This window comes from Drosophila novamexicana, unplaced genomic scaffold, assembly GCF_003285875.2.
Source record: "Drosophila novamexicana strain 15010-1031.04,08,12 unplaced genomic scaffold, DnovRS2.1 tig00000986-arrow-arrow-pilon, whole genome shotgun sequence".
In the NCBI taxonomy this organism is placed as follows: Eukaryota; Metazoa; Arthropoda; class Insecta; order Diptera; family Drosophilidae; genus Drosophila; species Drosophila novamexicana.
The window spans coordinates 1,777,773-1,799,792 of NW_020824835.1; the positions used below are offsets into that span (position 1 = coordinate 1,777,773).

A 22,020-nucleotide genomic window follows, 5' to 3' on the forward strand; every position below is an offset into this window, starting at 1 on the left:
TTCCATAATATTGAAAAAGCTTTTCTAGATTCAAGATGTTCATTTTTTTTCCAACTCTATGCAATTTCATCTTGTGGTTTTTTAATTTATTAATTTTTTGTAGATGTTTCCTAATATTGAAAAAGCTTTTCTAGATTGAAGATATGTATTTTTATGTTTAACTGTTTGCAATTTTACACTTAGAACTGTGTTAGCTTAAATTTTTTTATGTTATAAATAAATATTGTACTATATACTTTTTTTTCGAATTTTTTGTATGAATAAAACTAATAATGAAAATCAATTCTTTGTTAAGTTCTCTTCATTTGGGAGTTTAAGGCACGCTACTTAAGTAATTGTACGTTTTTCTGGAGTAATAGTTGACAACCTATATTTTTTTGAAGATATGAATTATTTTACTAAACTGTTTCAATTTTAGTTTTCAGCCTGTGCATAAGTTTTTGGCTTTAATATATTTAAATATTTATTGCACGAGGCTTCACTGGTGTCGTTCGATTGTGTATGTATTACTCTTGGTTCCCGGTTTATTTTTAGTTACTAAGTACAATTGGCAGCTTACATACACCTAATGAAAATTTATGGCCCGCATCATTTTCATGGCTTTTCCTGCGTCAGAGTGTACTACAATAGCAAAACGTTGGGGACAAAATAATCGGCGTTAGAAAAAAGTCCACCTGTTGTTGGAGTACCGCGGAGTCAAGGACACGGTCGCTTTCGTCACAGCTCAATGTCGCACATGCATGCACACACACGCAACGTGCGCGTACACACGCATGGGGGGTGGCAGCGCAGGCGCGCTGTTAAGTATGCTATGATTTTTATATTCATTCATAAAAAACGGGCGGCAAAATTTACGCAAACAACCATTTGGGGTGGTCATTTGCCAGCACAAGGCGGCTAAAAGCCCAGAAACCGGCAATTTTTAGCTCCATCGATTTTTTTTGTTGTGAATCACAACAATAGAGAGAGAGAGAGTGCGATAGAGAGAACGTGCAGAAGCGCACCAGAGTGCAGAGTGAAAGTTGCTCTCCGCTGTTCTGCCTTTCTTTCTCTCTCTGCTTCTCTCTCTATCTGCCTCTCTCTCTGCTTCTCTCTCTCTCTCTCTCTCTCTTTCTATCTGCCTATCTCTCTGTCTCTCCTTGACTTTGAATTGCACGGAGAGTTCAGTTACAAACAAAGTGCAAGCTGGGAGCAGGGGCATAGCTTGTCGCATTGCTGTGACGCCTTCAAAACCGGTGCACATTTATCATCGCGGCAGTCAGTCAAGCAGCCAGCCAACCCGATTTGTTCAGGTCTCGCCACGAAGGCGTTCAAAATTAAAAGTCGCTCAACTGCAGCAACAACAACAACAACAACAACAACAACAACAACTTTAAGGCGATTGCATTGCGCAAATGCGAATGATATTAAAATGAAAAGTTTGCCAAGTAATAAACTGATAAAGAGGCGACGTCTGCGCCGTCTGACGGCGACATATCGCAAAGGTAACTTATTAAACAACATGGCGCTGAATCTTAATGAACAACTCAAGGCACAGGATACAATAACTATGTTATGCAGTTGGACATGCAACTTAAGAAGAACTAAAAGTGTCCACCACATTAAATTCTAATTGCTTTGCAGTGGAATATAAGATTCGGTATTTAGGTTTTAGTATCTTTAACATTAACTTAACATCAGGATAAAAGTGTGTGAATTTAAATTTGAATTGCCTACGTTCCTAAGTATTTATTTGTAATTATATTACCTTTTTTGCAATCCATATAAATATTCCTTAAGTATTTAACATTTAAATATTTACTTATTTTTGTATTATTATCAATTTTTGTTTTCTGTTTTTATTTATTTGCCGGTCAAGTATTGATCACTTGAAACTTTCGTATAATCAATCAGTATATAAATTTATATTTTTTAATTCAGTTTTAGCAATTAGATCTGAGATCGTTCTGCAATTACATTTCCATTTCTGGCATATCTTTAGTCTGCATTTCATTAAATCTTTCAGACAAGTTTCACAATGTCGTGCTTAACTAACTTTGTCTGATATTAATATATGATCCTACTATAGCTGCACGTTGCCGGCCAATCGAACAGTTTGACAGTTTGACGGTTGTCGTAGACGCAAAGACGGACACCTAGATACAAGACATACGCATCATTAAATGATGCTTTAAATGCACAATGCACAATGTATGTATACAAATTATTGTTAAAATAAAACAAATAACCCAAATATGAGAGTATTCAGTATACTGAAGCAGTAAGCATTTTTGTACACCAAACCCTTTATTTTATAGTATTATTACCATTGTCATTATTATTATTATTGCTCAGCTTGTTAGATCAAATTTTCCCCTTTAAGTATTTAGTACTGCATATAGAGAAAAAGAAGTTCAAGGCTCCAACCCATTTAGATCTAGCACGGCTTGTCTCCTTGTCTAAGTCTATATTATTATTATTAGAATATGGTTTATAAACATACATTTATCATAGACTTTTATGATCATGAAAATTCTATGCCACAATCTGGTGGGGATTCGAACCAGAAAACTAAACGACAAGATTTCGAGAAAGGCAGCTAAAGCTTTAATTTTATACTCTGAGCTCCACTTTCTTAATTGAAATCCTTGTGCATTTGAATGTGCAATCAAAAATATATTTGAGCTTTAATGCAAAGTGCAAACAAACTTCGACTTGTTGAAAGATGCATTTCGCTTGCAAATAAAAACTAAACAAAATATACGCACAAATATTGCGATCCAGTTTGTTGTTGCTGTTATTGTTGTAGTTGTGGCTGTTGTTGTTGCTGTTGTATTGTGGCTGCCTCGTTGCAGCAGATAAATGTAAATTATTATGTCGTAAATTTGTTGACTGCCATGTTGGCCCGACTCTTCTGACAAGGGGCCCCAACAATGCGCCAGGCGTCGATTTGCACGGCATGAAAAAAATACAAATAAATAAAATGAAAAGCCACGAAAATAAAAGAAAAAAAAATGGCTTTTAAAATGGCTTGATTGAGTCGGTGCCTGTGGCTATGCATAATGCGCCTAAAAAGTTATATATATGTATATATATATTATATATAATATAAAAATAGTAAATAAAAGGAATTGAGCTGTGGCGAACCGGATGCGATAGGCGTGCAACAGCAGCAGCAGGCCGCATGCCACATGCCGCATGTTGCTGATTTATTTGTGCCGGCACACGACCAGGCGACGACCACGTCCAAAACGATGGGCGACAAACGACACGCAGAAAAGTGCAAGTTACGCTGGGCGGCAGAGGCAGAGGCTGGTGGTAAAGCAGGGGGGCCTGTGCATATCTGGCTAATACGTGGGCCAAATCGAACGCCAACGAGGCGTCCCGGCTTGAAGCGCGTGCCAAGAAACGCCCAGGCGCAAAGCACATTCTAAACTATTTGTGCTAAGCCTTTTGCTGCCCTTGAACTTAGTGCCGGCAGCTGACCGACATTTTGGCGGTTCAGGTGGGTGGACAATATGCCGGCCGGCCGGCCGGCTGCCAATGTGTGTGTGTAGGCATTTGTTAAAGAAAAAAAAAACAAGCGCAAGCACACAACAAACAACCCCCGCAAAATTCGCGACCAGACGCGACGACGCGACGTCAACAAGCGTCCCCTACACTTGTCGATGCCAAGAGAGCACGCAGAATTTCTCAAACAAGTGTGTGCGTGTGTCTGTATGTGTGTGTGTGTGTGTGTGTGTGGAGGTGGTGGTGTAGGAGATTGTGGTGACGTGATCCGGTCGCGTGCCGCTTTGTCCTACACACAGCCAGGTGGGGGTCAGTCAACTAAATTGAACCGATCACGCTCCAAAAACAGATCGCAAACTGTTGACTGTAGACTGTAGACTGTAGACTGTAAACTGGAGGCGTCCGTTTAGCTGCCACGCGACTCGGTTGCCAAATTGGTTAGCCAAGTGGGCTGCACTTAATATAAGTACCAGTGCACAGTTTAGTGGCGATCGGTTGATCGTCTAGCCTGCTGCCTGGGTGTGGGAACCGTTCGCACTTGAAATGCATTCTGAATTATGGCACATAAATTTCACACACACACAAGCACACGCACACGCACACAATGTATGCACATCTCTGAACGCCCACCTCGAAAGACACAAAAAATAAATAAATAAATAAATTACGTAAAAACTATGCATATAGAATGCTTCGTAACCAGAACGCCGATCGACTTTAATTTAATTAGCTGCGCGTGCGACGACGCCGATCTTCAGGTTGCATGCCTCAGTGGATGCCCGGTTGCGTCGCATTATTTATGCGTCGCCTTCTTTATGGCTTCCCATATAAATTCTCATTCTGCTTGTCATCATTTTCGGGGGCACTTTTTGGCGCTGTGTTCATTTCGCTTTTGCATTTTAAGCTCGTCGGGACCATAAACTATGCGAGTCGACTTTAAGATCTTACAAACATATCGCTACATAACATGATCATCATTTTATGTGCAACAATGTTTACAATCCTTCATATTGGATGGATAAATAAATAGACTATCGACTTTTACTGTTCCTTTGTGATCTAGCATTGTTTTATATAGTTTTTAATACATACTTTATTATTGTTGTTAATGTTTTTAAGTACGAGTAGCCAATTTAATTACCTCCCGTTTCTATCATCTGCATACTTGGCTAGCGATTCTAGGATTGCAAACGCCTTTGAGGTTCTCTCGTTGCTTGCAATTCCCATTAAGTTAAAGCTTGATAACCAGAACCACCTTTTTCTCAACATGAATTAAACGTTAGTGCGAATTGTAATCTTTGCTATAATCTCTAAATGATATGTTTTCAACAATTTTTTTAAAGAAGTCAACATTTTTGAAATTTGTTCTTCTTCGTCTAGCTTGAAGATGTTATTAATTTAAATTTAAAAACACACTCGAGCGTACATTTTACGCCACAATAGTTAAATTTTCGAATTTTAAAGAGTTTAATGAATTGGATCTGCTTTCCTAAAGCTTGTTAAAAAATAAAACGATTACGATGTTTTATTCATTGGGACGTTTTTGACATTTTTTGTTATTCATTTATTTACCATATTAATCAGTTGTTTATTGATTGAAGTCTGCGTTTTAATACTATTTCTCATTAAAAAGTGTGTTTGAAATTTTTATTAATTAAAACCAATTAATCAGTTCTTTATTGAGTTGTTATTTATTTAAAACTGTCTAAAACTATTTTCTATTTTGTTTATTTTTCTAAGAAATACAATAATTTTTATTAATTAAATCAATTTTTTCCGGTCAACAATAATCAGATCTTTATTAATTTTTTATTGATTTAAAAGTGTATTTTGAATTTTATTCTTTAAAAAGTTTTTGAATTAAATATAATAATTTTAATTAATTAAAACCAATCTTTCAGATAAATATTAATCAGTTCTTTAATACTTTTTTTAATTCCAGTCTTTCTCTTTAATATTATTTACCAAATGGGTTGTCTATTTATGAGGTAAATAGCCTTGTAAGCATGTTGATCGATTTTCGCAGCCATATTTAATTGGCTGTTTAGAATTTCCTTTTCATTACAGCTAGACAGGAAATGGAATTACAAATCAACCAATCGGACAAGCAACCAGCAACCAGCAACAAGCACTTGACCGGGTCACAAAGCTGCTCAACAGCTCGACGGATCAGCGCTTGGATCTTGGGCTATAAATCCAAGTATCTGTATATGTTTTTTGTTGTTTCTTATGTAATGGACGCCCACCCGGCAAATGTCTTTGGCTGTAATAATTTATTATCACATTCACGGCTTGGCAAAGTCTAGCAATTAATAAGAAAAGTAAATAGGGAACGCTGCGATGCGAGAGGTGCGGTAAATCGACAAAATTAAATGAATGAATGAATCAACAGGCAACAGGCAACGGGCAGCTGACACTGACAAGGCAAATGTCAGAGAGACGCGGCTACCAAAGCAGAAACCATCAATGAAAACGGCCAGCTTCTAGCCAAGTCTGTGAATGTATCAATGTATCTTTGTGTCTATCGTGGTGTGTGTTGGCGTAGTAGAAGGCAATCGGCAGCTTTTGACTTAGCAAAGCGTTTGGCAATGCAGAAATCGAATTAGCCGCAACATGGCGCACGACAGCACCAAGTAGTTAGACTCGCTGCCGAGCTGCGTATCTTACAGATACTTTTTGGCGTGTGGGCTGCGGTCAGTGCGTAGGCAGCTGCTGTTACCAGCGGCAGCGACAGCAGCAGCACCCTGTATCTGTATCTACGCCGCAGCATAATAAAATTCAACAATTTATTGCAGTTACCGCATTAATTTGTTGTTGTTCTTGTTGTTGTCCGCCGCGGACGCTTGGCCAAAAAAAAAAGCAATAAAAAAAAGAAAAGTTTTTCATTCACAAAACGGCGGCGGTTTTATGCAAATTGACCGCTGGCTTTAAACTTTGTTGTGCAGCGACTAACTGCGACTGCAACTGCAACCGAACTGCGACTGCGACACACTTGGCAAGCGATGTTCAGTGATTGCAACAGCGACAACAACTCAACCGCCATCAATGAATGGAACTGTGCCTGCCCTGCGCCAGGGCCTACGTGCCGGCTACGTGATGGCATAAATTATAATATAATATACACTTACATTAGGGCATGCTGGCAATCATATAAGACGTAAAGTGTGCGTGTTATATAAAAATGCGGTTGTTATCGATAATAGCTGTTATCGATCAGTGAGCGTTAATAGATTAATTGTGCAAAGCTTGAGCATTCATTTCTTTGTTTAAAATAAGTTACTTTTCATATTATTTAATTTACATACTCTAGCCAGTACATATAGGTACATAGGCAAGCAGAGATAAGATGAACAACACTTTATGAAATATATTACTTCATAGAGAGCAGTAAAAAAAGAAGACTATGCTGCTAATCTAACTCTAGATGACAGTACAAATATGGACTATTATGCAATCTATTTCAACTTTTAAAAGTAAAAAAAAAACCAAAGGGTGAAGAGCTAAATTGTAGCCAGTTAAATTATATTTTAGCTTTTAATCGTTTGCAGTTAAAAATACAGTTCAGTTGTCTTAAAGCTCGCAAGAGCCTTAAAATCGATTGACCCAATGGATTGCTCTGCAGCTTGTTGAGCTTAATTATTGTTGTTAGTTAGTCTTAAAGCTCTCAAGAGCTTTAAACATACTTCTACTGCTTGTACACATAATTTCACACAATCGATATGTATTAAAGCATTTACGAGCTTTCAGTTGTACTTGGATGATTAATAATTCTTTAAATATCTTAAAGCATCAAGCTGGTGAACTCTTCTTAATTGAATATGTTCAATATTTTAGATTTTTATTGATTTTATTTCAGTTTTTATTTGTATTGGCACAAGAATTACTATTTTTAGTAGATTTGCCTGCTTGAGAGCATTAAAATTTCGACTCTGTTTTTAGTTTGGCCAACATTTTGATGTTGACTTTTGCATTTTGCATTTGCATACGCATTCGCATTTATTTATTTAAAGCATTAAACAAAGACACAGACACACATGCTGTTGCTGTTGCTGCCGTTGCTGGCGACATGCAACAAATGTTAGACATTCAATTTGTTGTTGACACTTCATTAGCAAACAAAAAACTGGGTTAAATGCTGCTAAAATTAAGCGACGCAAACAACGCACCCGAAGATGCAACCAAAGTTGAGCTGCAACACCGAACGGCGGCCCGGCGACTCGAATTGGGGAGCAGCTGGCGCTGGAGCTGGCGGAGCCCGCAGCTTAACCTAATAAAATCAACGAGCGGCTTTTGGTGTTCGGTTTCAGTTTCGGCCAAGATATCGCGCCAGCTGAGGGCCGGGCACGCGCGTGCCTGATGAGCTTTTTTATGAATGAAATAGTAAAAAATAAGAAACCAAATGCGCCCACGTTGTGCGCCACATGATGAAATCATGAATGAATGAAGATCTGTGGACCCCGGTGCCAAAAGGGCACGGGACGTGGGCAGCAAATGCAAATTGATGGCCATGGCTAAGACGCAGTTGCGTCGATGCTCATCGCTCGTCTCCATTAGCCATGCACACCGGAACCGCATTAGCATGCGTTTGATGACGATCTTCGAAGCTGGATGTGGAAGACCGGAAAGTGCCAAAGCCAGAGTTTAGTGAATGCTAACAAATTAACTGTCAAATGCTTCGACATCATTTGATGCATTCAATGAAAACATTTTGAAATCTTTGCTGCCCATTTTTATTTTTCCAATGAATGCATTTTTTGTTATCTCTCAGCTTTCTGTTCAGCTAGACGCAAGCTCCATTGCCGTGTGGAAAAATCAAATCAGCGGGCCGCAGTTTTCTTTGTATAGCACAATATCATATTTCAAAGATTGTCAACGGCTGTCATTGTTGCCATAGAAACTGTTCTAATATTTTCAGGTCGTTAGAGTTTAGTTCAATGTGTCACCTGTTGTAGATCTCGAGGGCATTAATAGTTAAATATTATGTGTTCCCGTTTTGGAAATCTCCCATGACAAGTAACATTAAAGTTTAGAGAAGTATTTGGGCTATTCATGCAATAAATTTGTTATTTTTCACATGTCTTCAGTCATTTTCATAACTTTTTCAATAATTACCTACATTTTGTAAAATATCTTTACTAATTGATCTGATAGAGTATTGAAACTAGATAAGAAACATTCCATATATAATCTCTCACAGAACATATACATATAGGTAAGATCAAGTGCATATCATTTTTATAATAGCCACTTTCGATAAATCTATAAGAAATATATTTTTAAATCCAATCTAACTAGGTAAAGATTGTGGCGATTTTCAAAGTCAGATGCACCGATTGTGATATGCTTTTATGGTACCTCGTTTAGCGCTCGCTAGAGAGATAAAAATCGATTCGAAAACCATGTTGCTTCCATTAATTACAACATTAAAAACGCTAAATAAACAACATTTGGTCTACAGTATTCTCTTTTACCAGAGACTAATTACGTTTATTAGATACATATATAAAAAAATCGTCTAACCGATCAATCGCTTTCTGCGATAACCAAAATTTTGGCACAAGCCTACTTTTAACTTATATGCACATCATCTAAAGACAGATCTGGATAGACTATCTCCCAGCTAAGCCATTATCTATTCAATATAGAAAGAATAAATAATCCTTAACTGCTTGGCCTCTATTTAGACATATCTTAGCTTTTGGGCAAATTGAGCTATAAGGAGAGTTTACAATCCCACACAAGCCTATCTAAATAACTTAATTATGGAATGCTTTACACGTATATTGCTCGTTGTTGAGTTCAGTCCGACAATGGCTTTGCAAATTGTGTGTTTTTTATTTTTGTTTGCGTTTTGCTTGGCTTTCAGGTTGCTGTCAAGGCGCTGGCTAAATTCAAATTCTCACACAGCTGGCGGGCATTACAAGTTTATAGCTGCAACCGCTGCAACCACAGCCATGGCCAGGCTGACGTCATATATGCATAAAAGCGGCGACGATGACATAAATTGCATTTGAATATTGGCCAACAGCAGAAAAGCATAACTGTGCCCCGGCTGTTTTTTTTTATTATTATTTTGTGCCAGTCGCTTGTCACGAGGCGAAGTCAGCGCCAGCGTCGGCGTCGGCGGCGTTGATCGATTTTTGGCATGAAAAACGACAAAACTGCAGTTTTGGCAGCGAACGCTGCGCCTGCGCCCTGCCAAAAAAAAAGAAAACAAATATCGAAAAACGTTTAATGAATGGGGCGCAGCACAATAAAAGCAACAAATGCAGCAGCCGTCGCTGTCGCAGTCACAGCACACAACATCCGCTGTCGACGTCGGCTGCAGCGTCAGTTGTTGTTCGGTGCTGCGCGTGGGCAGCTTCATTCATAACCAAAATGTTTACCGCTGAATGAATTGCAGTTTTGTAGCGCTTAGAGCGCGTGGTTTTGGGGCAAATAACGGCACAATACGAAACGCCCGCCGGCTGTAGCAGAGGAGCTGCCAGCGCACAAGGAGCTGCAGGAGCAGCACGTAAAGCACATGCAACTGCAACAACACAACGACGCGCTGATTGGAGCCCGAAACTCGCTGGCGATGGCGATTTACATAAATCAGCTGCAAATTTGTTCCACTGTTCAAATGCAATGTCGCCGTTGTCACCAAGTGCGAGCGAGAGGTTCGAGGAAGTCACAGCAGCTTCCACAGCGCGCAAGCACAAGCACAAGCGACAGCGACAAGTCAAGAGCAGCGCAAAGGGTACGGCGGGGAACTGTATGCTTTTGTGTAGCCAAAGTCAACGCGTGTCGGCTTAGAAAAACTCACAGCTGTAGGAGCTGGCGCAGCGCTCTTTTTTTGGGCTTTTTATTTATTTTTTATATTAGTTTTGCGGGGGCCGCTGCCAAAGTAAGTAGCTTTGTGTAGTTTTGTTGGCTGCTGTCGTCGTCGTCCGACTTGGAAGTCGGAGTCGTTGCGATTTGGTGGCCTGATTGCATTTGTGTTCTTGTTGTTGTTGTTATTCATATGCACATGTGTGTGTATGTGATGTGAGGATGTACTGCGCAGTATGGATGCAGTGCGGGTAGTAAACGGCTTTTGTTAATGGACTACCGAATGCGATTGTTTTCCCAACGAATTCTTAATAAATTGATTTTGATTGCGTGCAGTACGCTTGAACAATAAACGCAACTATCTTATTTCTCTTTAGTTTTTGTTTATTTTATTGTCTGCAAAGCTGGCAACACCGCTCAACTATGCAGCGATCTGGCAAGCTTCTATTTGGGCATATAGTATTTTGTCGCCATAAATCAGGCCACACTGCAGTGTGCACTTGACGAATGTTATAAATCACGACTAAATTATAATAAAGGAATTATGATTCATAAAAATAAAAATTAAAAAAAACTGTATTCATCGTTTTCTCTTTAATGAAATTAATAATTAAGTATAAGTATTTAATATTATGAGTCATTTATATTCAAACATTTTCAAATAAATGTTCAGGTACTCGCAGATTTTTCACTGTGTACATGGATGCTAATTTTATGCAGCATGAATATAATTGTAGACCAAAGGAAAACTATTTATTTATACGTAGGAAATTTACCAGCAAACGGTTTGTTACATATGAATCACAAGTAACAGCAAGTATTTACTTAATTTAATATATACTGAATATCCTGCAATTTGGCAACGCCTCACAGCTAAGTCGCGATCTGGCAAGCTCCAATTATTTTGACTCTATTTTGTCGCCATAAATGGGTTACATTTTTTTTCAAGTGAGCGTCAATTTGTCGTGTGTGAAAATTATTTTAAGAAATGAGTTATAAAAAGCATAAAAGTTTATATTATAAGGAGTGAAGTGTAAAATACAACGTTAATTTGTGGTGAAAGTAACGTGCGTATGTTTTTTTTTTGTTTGTTTTTGGTGGTGTGCGCAGTTGTGCCTCATGGAGCTCTGCCCTAATGCAAAGTGCATACATATGCATACATGTGTATATGAATGTATTGTATGCTAATACACGGAGGAGTGTGTATAAATTTTAAGGTATTGCTTATATACTTGAGTATTGTTACTTATTTTAATTAATATACTAATTATTAGACGTTGTGTGATTTCAGGTTTTGTGTTGTGAATCGCTGCTCAATCAGCCGCGCTGCACTTTGAGGTTAGAGCTGAACAGTCAGGTGCTAGTCGAACGTGTCGGAAAAATAGAAAATATTAGTTTAAGTTGCTGAAGTTAGCCGCAGAAACGTATTCGTATATGTATACACGGAGAGCACTTATCCCATTAGCAGCACTAATTAGCATGATTTCTGTTTGCTCAGTCACAAATCGTCGCATCATTCAACATTGACAGCAGGAAAAAGACAGCCTTTGGCTTTGTGTTAACGATATATACAGCAGAAACTTGGCAACCGCTGCTGCCTTCTGCTCCAAAATCAACGCAATCCTCCTTTTTGAATACATACATATGTATGTATGTATAATAATTGTGCATATAGAGATTTCTGTCAAGTGTCATGAAGGGGATGCGGGCATTAATCATGGACACGTACACTTGAAATTGTCAATGCGACAGAAGAGCTGGGAGGCTTTGGTGGGGGTTGCTGTTGGCATAATGAAAATCTTGGCCGTTCCGAACGAGCCAAATGGCTTCGAACCATGGCGATCTGTGGCGCGCATGAGCTCATTAGAAAATATGCGCGTAATTTGTGAGTCTCTTTTTTCGGCAGCCATGTGGCTATTTTTGTATTGGCCCGCAAGCTGGCTGCTGTTGATGTTGCTGCTGCTTTATTAAAATATGTCAAGTGGTGGACAACAAGAGCAATCGCAGACCGAGGGAAACGCACTTGAAACGCGGCTACCAGCATTGACCACCAATCAAATCTCAGCAACGGCGGCTCCTCCAAAGCGGCACTAAAAAAGGCAAAGCCAACTGAGTGGGTCGAAAGCTGCGCGCGCGATACGCCCACCCAGCAAACTGACTAGAAAAACAATAACAAAAAACTTCATATCACGCAACAACAATACATAATAATAACAAAAACAACAGCAGCAAACAGAACAATAAACAGCATAAAGTTGATGTAAATTATTTGACTACCAAATTTAGTTGGAAATCTTGTGATCCGCCAGGCTGCCCCTCTTTGACATACACTTGCTCAGACGGTGAGTCCTATAAGCTAAGCTATTCAACTTGTAGGTACAAAATAAAAGATGTGTATAAATAAAGGGACAACGGAGCTCGGGGTAAGTGAAGTCAACTTGTTATTCGTTAATAAATTATGTTTTTAATTCAAATGTTTTCAAATTTAAATTCGAAATGATCCGTATAATAATATATAATATATAATATAATAATGTAATATCTTAGATTTGATCGATCTCTTTATATTTTAACATTGCTCGATTTGAAAAAATTAGTATTTTCGCATGATTTCTATCAAAATGTGCAGATTTTTAGTAATATTATGTCTATTGAATTTAATCTTTTGATGCACTGTTTATACGCTGAGCCCATTCCAAATTGGTAAAAAATACATTATATATTTGTGCAACTGTATGTAACAGTCATAAGGAGGCATATCCGACTGCTTTAACTCTACTTATTCAGCATCAATAGCCAAGTAGATTAGCCCATGTCTGTCTGTTTGGCTGTCCGTCCCTTCATTTGAATGAACGCAAGGATCTCAGATCCAGTACGAGCTTGTTTCCGATTATCGATAACTTGCCCCTTTTCCAATCAATCGATAAAAATCGATATCGTAATCCTGTTTATAAAGCAATTTTCTTAAGTTTAAAGGGCTAGAGTCACCAAATTTAACATGTAGCCTCTTGAACAGTAGATATATATCAAGTATCTTTCATTTTAAAGCTATAGCCAAGGGCGAGCAACATTTGGTGTTGGTAGAAGAGGGTAGTAGTTAAAAATATCGATTTTATATTATTATACCCTGAACCCATTAAAAATGGGTATAAGGGATTATTGTATTTGTCCAAAACCCAAATGTATGTAACAGTCTGTCCGTCCGTCCGTCCGTATGGATGAACGCAAGGATCTCAGAACCTATAAGAGTTAGAGACTTGAAATTTTAGATGTATATGCTACTAGCTCCCGCGCAGATCGAGTTTGTTTCCGATAATCGATAACTTACTCCGTTTTCAAGAAATCGATAAAAATCAATATCGATATCCTGGTTTTTGGGCAATTTTGGTAAATAATAAGAGCTAGAGTCACCAAACTTGACATATAGCTTCTTAAATAGAATATATATGCATTTGATGTTGGAAGAGAGGGTTCAGAGTATCCCATAGTCGTGAGCTCCCGACTAGAGCCTCTTGCTTGTTTGGCATATGTTATATGGATAAATCGAATAATATTGTTGCTTACGACTATCGAACAAGTCAGATACTTAATTGAACATAATACATTTATAACAATAGTTGCCGTATTGCATTATAATCAGCGTATAAGATCTTCGTCTAGAGTTTATGAAAAGTCATATTTGTCATATTTGTAAAGCATCTTTGTGGCCAAGAGGCCAACAGCCCACGATGGTGAGCGGTCGAGCGCTCTAGAGTAAAGCGGTGAAACGAACGGACTTTTGAGCAGTGACTGACATTTCGCCTCAAATCTCAAATGTCAGACGACTGTGGCACTGACTGTGACTCCGACTCCGACTCCGACTGCGACTCCGTCTGTGGCATGACAGTTCAAATGTGCACGAGACCATTTTGTTGATTGTGCCATTTTTGGCTAGCTGAGATGGGTGGTAGGGGTGGAGTGGTGTTTCGGGGTATATAGGCTCTGCACTGTATGAATATCCATTGAGCTTGTCAGGCGGCCAAGAGCGTGATGAAGTGCAGCTGAAACTGGCGCTCGACTCGAGCTCAATCTGAAGCCCTCAGTTTGTTTGCGCTGCCACACATTTGAAGCGCTGAGAGAGAGATAGAGATTGGTTGTTGTTGTTGTTGTGGGACCGGAAACCCGCTGCGACAGCCCATAATTTGCAAATTTAATTTGCAACACACGCCAACATGTGACCCCAAAAAACTACAAAATGTTATAAATAATATGCAGTTGCAGTTGCCAGTTGCCAGTTGCCACTTAGTAGTTGCAGTTGGAGCTGTGCTGGTAGGTGGTGTTCGGTGGCTTACCTTAAACTAGAAATGTACAACTTATGAATGGAGCTGCGGCTCATGAATGAAATCAACTCGGATACAAGTCGGGGCTGGTCGGGGCTGGGGCACATATGTATGTCTCTTGTTCCATGTTCGATTGCTGGCAGCAATTTTTTATGCAAATCCCAAAAAGATTTTGCGGTTTTTGCAAATGAAAATCATACAAATTTCAATGTAGTTTATTCGCTGCTTGCTTTAATGATTGTTTGTGGTTTTCAGATTTGTTTTTTAGTTTGTTATTTTTTTGGTTTTGATGCGTGGGTCGCTACCAACTTCTATCAAAAGGCGACGGCGCCAACAGGTTAAAGACAAAAGCGTGGGCACATCTTTCAGCTGATGCATATCTCGAGTAGCTAAAAAGCAAGACAATGTTTATCACAGATAAACCGCAACCATTCATATATTTTCAACTAAGATCTGACCCATTCAACAAAAAAGATTTGTTGTTGTTTTGGTCCCGAGAATATTTTATATAATAGCTGCTACTGCCCGGCCTTGTCCGTGGAACGTTTTGTGCTAAATAATTGTAGATATTACCTTTGCACTAAGTACACGCCCGTGGAAAATTGAAATCTACCCATCTTGATCTCCACTTCTATTTAAAAATTTATCTTAAGTGCACCAAGTGTTGGAATCAACGGCTTCCGCCCAATTTAGTTTTGCGGTTAGAATCTTGAGGCTGAATAATAAACTTTGCTAAGTTCGTTTATTTCGCCAGCCAAGAACGTATTAAATTAATTCGCACAAAGATCTTTGGAAATGGTTTTGAAGCCGATCGGGTGGTAAGGAAAAAACTTTCATTTAAACGTTCTTTGCGATTTTTTCACACATGCGGGTGGAATTTCCCGAAATCCCGTGAATTTCTTACTAGTAAATATTTTCAGCTAAATCGTACTTATATGTATATTTACTATTGTCAGCAAATGGAATTGGTATCAGAATTAAAATACATATTCTTTTACTGATAAAATTAAGATTTAAACAGATGATTCCACTATGCTCAAAATATGTTAAATTTACGAACTTCATATTCTGCGATTCCTTTAGCAAGTGTCTTACAATAAACAGCTGATCGGGTTGATTTGATTTACCTAAGCGCCAAAGCTCCTAAAATTCAAATACTACGACCTCGGAGTATGGGTTCAATTGAATAGACTATTGCGAGATTTCGCCATCTTTAAATGTTACAAGCAGCGGGATTACTACAATTCGTTGCCTTCGTTGTTATATCAGCTGTTTGTGGTAATGATACTTTCATATTTTTCATAGCATCGATACGAAATTCGATAAATCATCGCAAAAACACGAATTACTCGGGCCGAATACCAACATATATTGCAATGTTGCATTTTTTTCAAATGTGACAATTGTGGGCTGATAATGTACATATTTCACATTTGCAAAGAAATGTAAGAAATTAATAGTGCAATTAGGCTATAACCAAATGATTTGCAGAAAAAGTTTCACATTGGTCCCTACTTTTAAATCGCTTGTGATTTTTGGTGAACTAAGCATTATGAAAAGTTTGGGTCTGCAAGGGTATTAGATCTTCGGCGTGCCGAAGATAGCCTTTCTTTCTCGTTTTTTTTTGGTTGTACGGCTTTTACTCATACCATACTTAAATAACAATATTTCACCTCTTATTTTAGCTGACTTTTAATGCTTAAAATATGTAAGCTTATTACAAGGCTTGCAGCTTCCGTAGACTGAACCCACACACAATTTTATGTAAACATACTTGTATGCAATACTGCCCTACTCCATAGACAACTTTTGGCTCCTCTATTTTTAGCCACATGATGTCGACGCGTTCACTTTGAAAGCCGTTAAAACGATACACAAATTATAACTTAAGTTAAATGCAAACCACAGAAACCAAAAAACTGCCCACGTGCTGCGGTTTTCTGATCTAAACATTTGATTTAATTCGATTGGACCTGTCGCAGATCGGACCGCAGACAGAGTCTGACTACGAGGCTGGCGCCAGTTTCAATCTCATGCAAACAGGTGACAATGCAAAAAAAAAACAAAAAACAAAAGTATGAAAAATGCACGACTAGCAGATATCCTGTTCTAGTGAATGTTACGGCTATTGCGATCTGTGTTCAGGATATTTTATATATTTAACTATGGGAAAGTTGATTGTGAAGTAACATAAATTTTAATGAGTATATTTGAGTACGAGGATGACTTCAAATTGGTGTATACCTAAAAGCACTTATATTAATTTATATTTTCTGCAATTGGAAGGCAGCCGAGCTCTTATTATCTTCAAGAAATGCACCTGAAAGGGGGCATAAATCAAATTTGATAAATTTTGTGAAAATGGGAAAAGTTATCGAAAAAAAAATTTTACCATGCATTCGATTCCCTCCGAGATGTTCCCAAGCGCAACTTAAATATACCCTTTGTTTTCCATTGAATGAGTACAGGGTATACAAATATATTAAAAAATATTGAGAAAAAAATATATATAAAACGTGTCCATTAAATCCATTCGTGGCACACTTTTCCAGCCCACATACAAACTATGCAAATAAACTTTGATCCAATCCGTATTGCGGGTCAAATTTATGAGCTTTTCAGGTTCATTATGCCTGATGATGGTGTTACCGGTGGGTCTGCCTTTGATGAACTGTGACAAATCTTTGCAGTTTGGCAGGTCTGTCGCTCAACAACATTCAACTGCAATACATCAGAGCCGCATTGTGCCACCAACAAAGCTTTGAGCCGGCAGCAAACGCCATTCAACATTTGCCATGTAAATGGCAATTAAGTTGCCCGCAACTGCGTCTCGTGAGGTCTCGTGAACTTGTGAACCACAGCCAAAGCCGCAGTCACAGAAACAGCCACAGCCACAGTCACAGCCAAAGCCACACGGCCAAAGGCAAAGGCATGTCCAATTCACATCATCAGCCAGTCCACGTTTGCATGGACTAGAAGAAGGAAGTCTGCAGTTTCCTTAGCTCATTTCCATTTGCCAAGTCGTCTCTCTCTTGCTCTGCAATTAATCGCCGCTCAACTGGCGCACTGATTGCAATTAATCTTCATTAAAGCTGTGGTCCGTCTGGCAATCAGAGGCGGCTGATTCGGCAGCGGGGTGGGGCAGCATGTCCTTTGGCCCAAAGTGTTTGACATGGCGAGCGAAGCAGCACGCTTAGATCCTTACAAACCAATTTGGTGATCATTCGTGAGGTGTTGTTGTCAGCAAACAACAGCAGCAACAGTCGCAACTGCAACGACGACAACACCAACCACAACAACAACAACAACAACGTCCAAGTGACCGCACAGCAATCACCTTAATTAAACATTAGGCAAGCCTCACTGCCTGTGGAGGGAGGGAGTGAGGTAGGGAGGGAGTTGCCTGTGCCTGCTGTTGTGGTGTGGTCCATGTCAGCGATTTCCGTTGCACAAGGCGCAAAGGTTGCCCCAGCGTCGATTGTCGCTTTAATTATACCCTGTGCCCATTAAATCGTCAAAGAGCGGTTTAATACAATTTGCATTTTTCATTTGTTCAATATAAATCGATAAATATTGGTTTTCGAGACTCGTATGTGAGCGTATCCTTGAAATGTTAAAAGCAAGAATTATACAAATTCTGAATTTTGGTAATGGAAAAAGCTGCCCATAGAGCAAGATTTCAGCGCAAGTCTCTGTAAATGGAATATTGGTAACTGGACATAGGGTATCTCCTAGTCGTTGACACTCGTCTAGAGCAGTCGCGTTTTCTTTTGCAGTTTTCTTAGCTGTTGCTTCGTGTGGCTGCCAGTTGCCAGTTGCTGTTGCTGTTGCTGCTGTGGTGTCAACGTCGTTGACAAACGCTGAAAGGCTTTGTGTGTGATTTTTCATTGGAAACGATCACCCAGCTTGATTTTCATATAAATATATACACTTATATATATGTTGTATATATATATATGTATATATAAAACGGGTCACGTTATTAATTGGTAAACCTTTTGGCACAGCGCATGAGAGAGATAGAGAAAGATTTATGAATATTGATTGCAACTGAAGTGCAACAGAATGTGGCAGCAGTGACAGCATCCACTGTGGCCATGGCCTGTCTGCCTGTTGCTCAGATTGAGTCAGCTTCCTGTCGATTAGGGTCACTCAGCTGTGTGACTACTGTGGCTGCAATTGCTGCTGTTGCTCTTGCTGATCGGTCAGCCGGGGTCATTTCCTGGCTAATTAGCTTTGCCATGAGACAGAAGCTGATTTTTTGTATTTGTGCTATGCCCCTCGACGCCGCTTTTGCTGCTCGATTCGACAATTAAGCGCCGTCGCGTATTTATGATATTAATTAATTAAGGCAATTTGTGTGCATCTTGGAAATACGACTACTTGACAGCAACTTGTCTGCCTGTCGCTTGATCAGTCAAAGGGGGTGAACAATATTGAAACCATAATCCGAATCAGAATCAGTCGCAACGGTTTCAAAATGAGCCAATTAAATAACCTTGTCGTGAAATAAATGTGCAGAGCTCAAGGTTTCTATGCATAATATTCTACGTGTTTAAATTGCAATTCCATATAAGGCCAAATGATGCCAAAGATATTTGAAAATGTTTTTTAAGGCCAATCGGATGGTAAACAAAATACTTTCATACAACTGTTTCCCGATAATCTACTACAAATTGGTGAAACTTGTTTTCATTAAGTTCTTATGTAGAGCTTTGAAAATAAGTTTCAAGTAAATTGGACAAAACGTTTCAAATGATTTTTCTTGTAGATCTTTGGAACAAAAAAAAACTCACTAAATCTTTGAACGTCCTTTCCACCAAGGGCAATGGATTGTCTGATAAGTGTTATACCACTAAAAAAAATTTTAACAAAAAAGTTTCATACAAACGTTTTTCGCGATTTTTCCACACATGCGGGTGGAATTTCCCGAAAGCCAGTCATAACGGACACATTCATCACAAAATGTAAGTACAGTTAAAATATCAGATTCCTAGCTCTGACGTAGGCTGTGTGGACAAACAGTTTTATTTATAGATATATTTTATGAATTTTGAAATGTTTAGATGCTAGGTCGGATTATTATTATGCTATAGTCTATGTACACCAAATGTAAGAAGTGATTGATCCGATATGCGCGTCGCCTTCGCAAAATTTAAATTTTTGATATTCGTATCAGACTTAAAGAATTTGAAACAATATCTTATCTCAGGCTTTTAATAAAGTTGCTTTGGGTTCTTAAAATGTGATAACCCTTAAAGAGAAAGAAACGAACCAGAAGACAATCTGGGGGAATATTAGACGGTAAATATAAATTTAATATTTGCAAATAAATTACAAACTAGGGACATAAACTATTGCATAGTATATCGCGCTGTCTATAAACAGCACTATGTTAGTGAAGATCATATTGTATGCACATTCCGGTTCGATCTTTCCACGATAAAGAGCCAACATTGACACACTTTGGGTGGTCTTGGCGCTGACTTAATTTTGGCAAACCGCAAAGGCGACCAAACCCAAATGCGGCAGCGACAGACGAGTAATCGATGGAACGTGTGACGGCAGCGACGGCGAAGGCAACGAAAACGTCGCTTGCATTGCAATTGGCTCAGAGAGCGAGCGGGCGAACAAGATCGCGGATCGGGCTATGAACAGACCTGGGCCAACACCTGTTGCCCATTGCCATGGCGAAAAATTAAAATGTACAGAAGATACAAATGAAAAAAAGAAAAACGAAAGGGCACTGGGGGCCGATGCGCTGCATCATTTGTAAATTCAATTTCAAGTTTTTGGCAAAGTTTCAAAAGAGTCGTCGACTCTATGAGAAGCGAACGCGTCGGGCGCCGGAGGCGATCCATTGAAGGCGCCGTCAAAAATTACAAGCGAACGGCATTAATGTGCGCAAAAATGTATATTTATTGAGCTATTACACACGTAGACACACAGATCTAGAGAGGCGACGAGGAGTGCTCGGGGGCTATATATAGTATTCGCACAACTCTGCCTGTCAGCTCATTCATAGATTAATTTTGGCAATTTATAGCCGCTTTGATAGTTTTGAGTAACTGCACCAATGGACAGGGGATATGCAGACCGGCTACAGCCGCAGCGACATCGCTTGTCGCCAGAGAATTATGCAATGAGACAGCCAAATATACGGGGCGCCAATAAAGTGCAATACTGCAAGACACACAGAGAGAGCGACAGAGAGAGAGAGAGAGAGGGAGAGAGACAGCCAACGGAGTTTGTTTATGAATACACTCTATATAAACGGAGTTCGATTGATTTTGCGTTTAATCTCTGAACAATGTATGTTGAATGTGTAAAATGAAATCAGTAAGCACTTCTTTAAAATGTTTACGAATTCTCTAAAGAAACTGCAATAAATTGCCGACAATCTGAATAAGTTCACAAATATCTAAAATACTGCTGACAATATTTTTCGATTTGTGCTTAACGAACAATTCTACAAAATATTTGATAATAGAATTTATTCCTCAATGCAAATGAACGCTAAGTTTTAACCAAGAACCCAAAGTTGTATACGAGCTCTCACGCAGGGAATTCTGCTGTCCTAACCTAAACCAATATAGGATTCCAGAATTTGTTAACTGGCAAGATTTTGGCAGAGTTTATATTGAGTTATATTGAATAAATTCAAAAGTAGAAGCTTGTAGCAAGGCATTTTTTTCAGAATTAATTTTTCTTTGGTCAATACTTAACAATAAATTCGGATGCTTTTTTTTTTTATGTATAATATAATCTCAAAGGTTTTTTTATATCTCAACTATACTCCGTAAAATATAACCGCGAAGATTGGGCAAAGCTAGTTAGTTTCCGTAAAGTATGCTAATATATACAATTTTCTGGTAACAAATTTATTATAGGACCTAGATATGTATTCAATAACTGTATTTTCCCACTGACTGAAAGCAATCTAATATGTTGTCTGCCATAAATAATTATATTTTCTTTGCTTATCTAGTTCTTCGCTGCTTTCGAAGCGCAACTTGGGTGTATTTACTTGTTAACAGTAATCTTTCTCTATCTCGAGTCAGTTTTTGCAATTGTTAGAGTATATTACAATGTCTATGACAACTATTCACACTCGACTGGAGGTAATTATTCATTTGAACTGAGCATTTGTTGAGCAATGCTTGGGTGATGGGCGCCTGCTTTATAATATTGGATTGGATGACTCACCTGCTCCATTGCTGCCAAACCAAAGGGCCACGAGGTCCTCGCTTGGCGGCGTGTGATGATAATGGTTGCCGTACAAATAGGGATTCGGATAGTCGAGCAGAACGCGACGCGAGGCAGTCGAGGATGTCTCAGCTGCTGTGAGAAGAGCGCAGAGATCAGTATGGCACCACAACTAACCGCTGAGTTGGCTGGACTT

General features: G+C 38.9%; 1 protein-coding gene across 4 annotated transcripts in view; it reads right to left on the minus strand.

Annotated features, from left to right (window-relative positions):
• LOC115765731 (AF4/FMR2 family member 4) overlaps positions 1-22,020 on the minus strand; it is a 52,687-nt gene that overhangs the window by 29,862 nt on the left and 805 nt on the right. For 3 of the 4 annotated variants that reach the window (XM_030709397.1, XM_030709394.1, XM_030709398.1), the window contains exon 2: positions 21,825-21,959. In XM_030709397.1, the coding sequence (XP_030565257.1) occupies positions 21,825-21,959 (135 nt within the window). The remainder of the gene's footprint in view (positions 1-21,824; positions 21,960-22,020) is intronic. The other variant, XM_030709395.1, reaches the window with a different exon arrangement.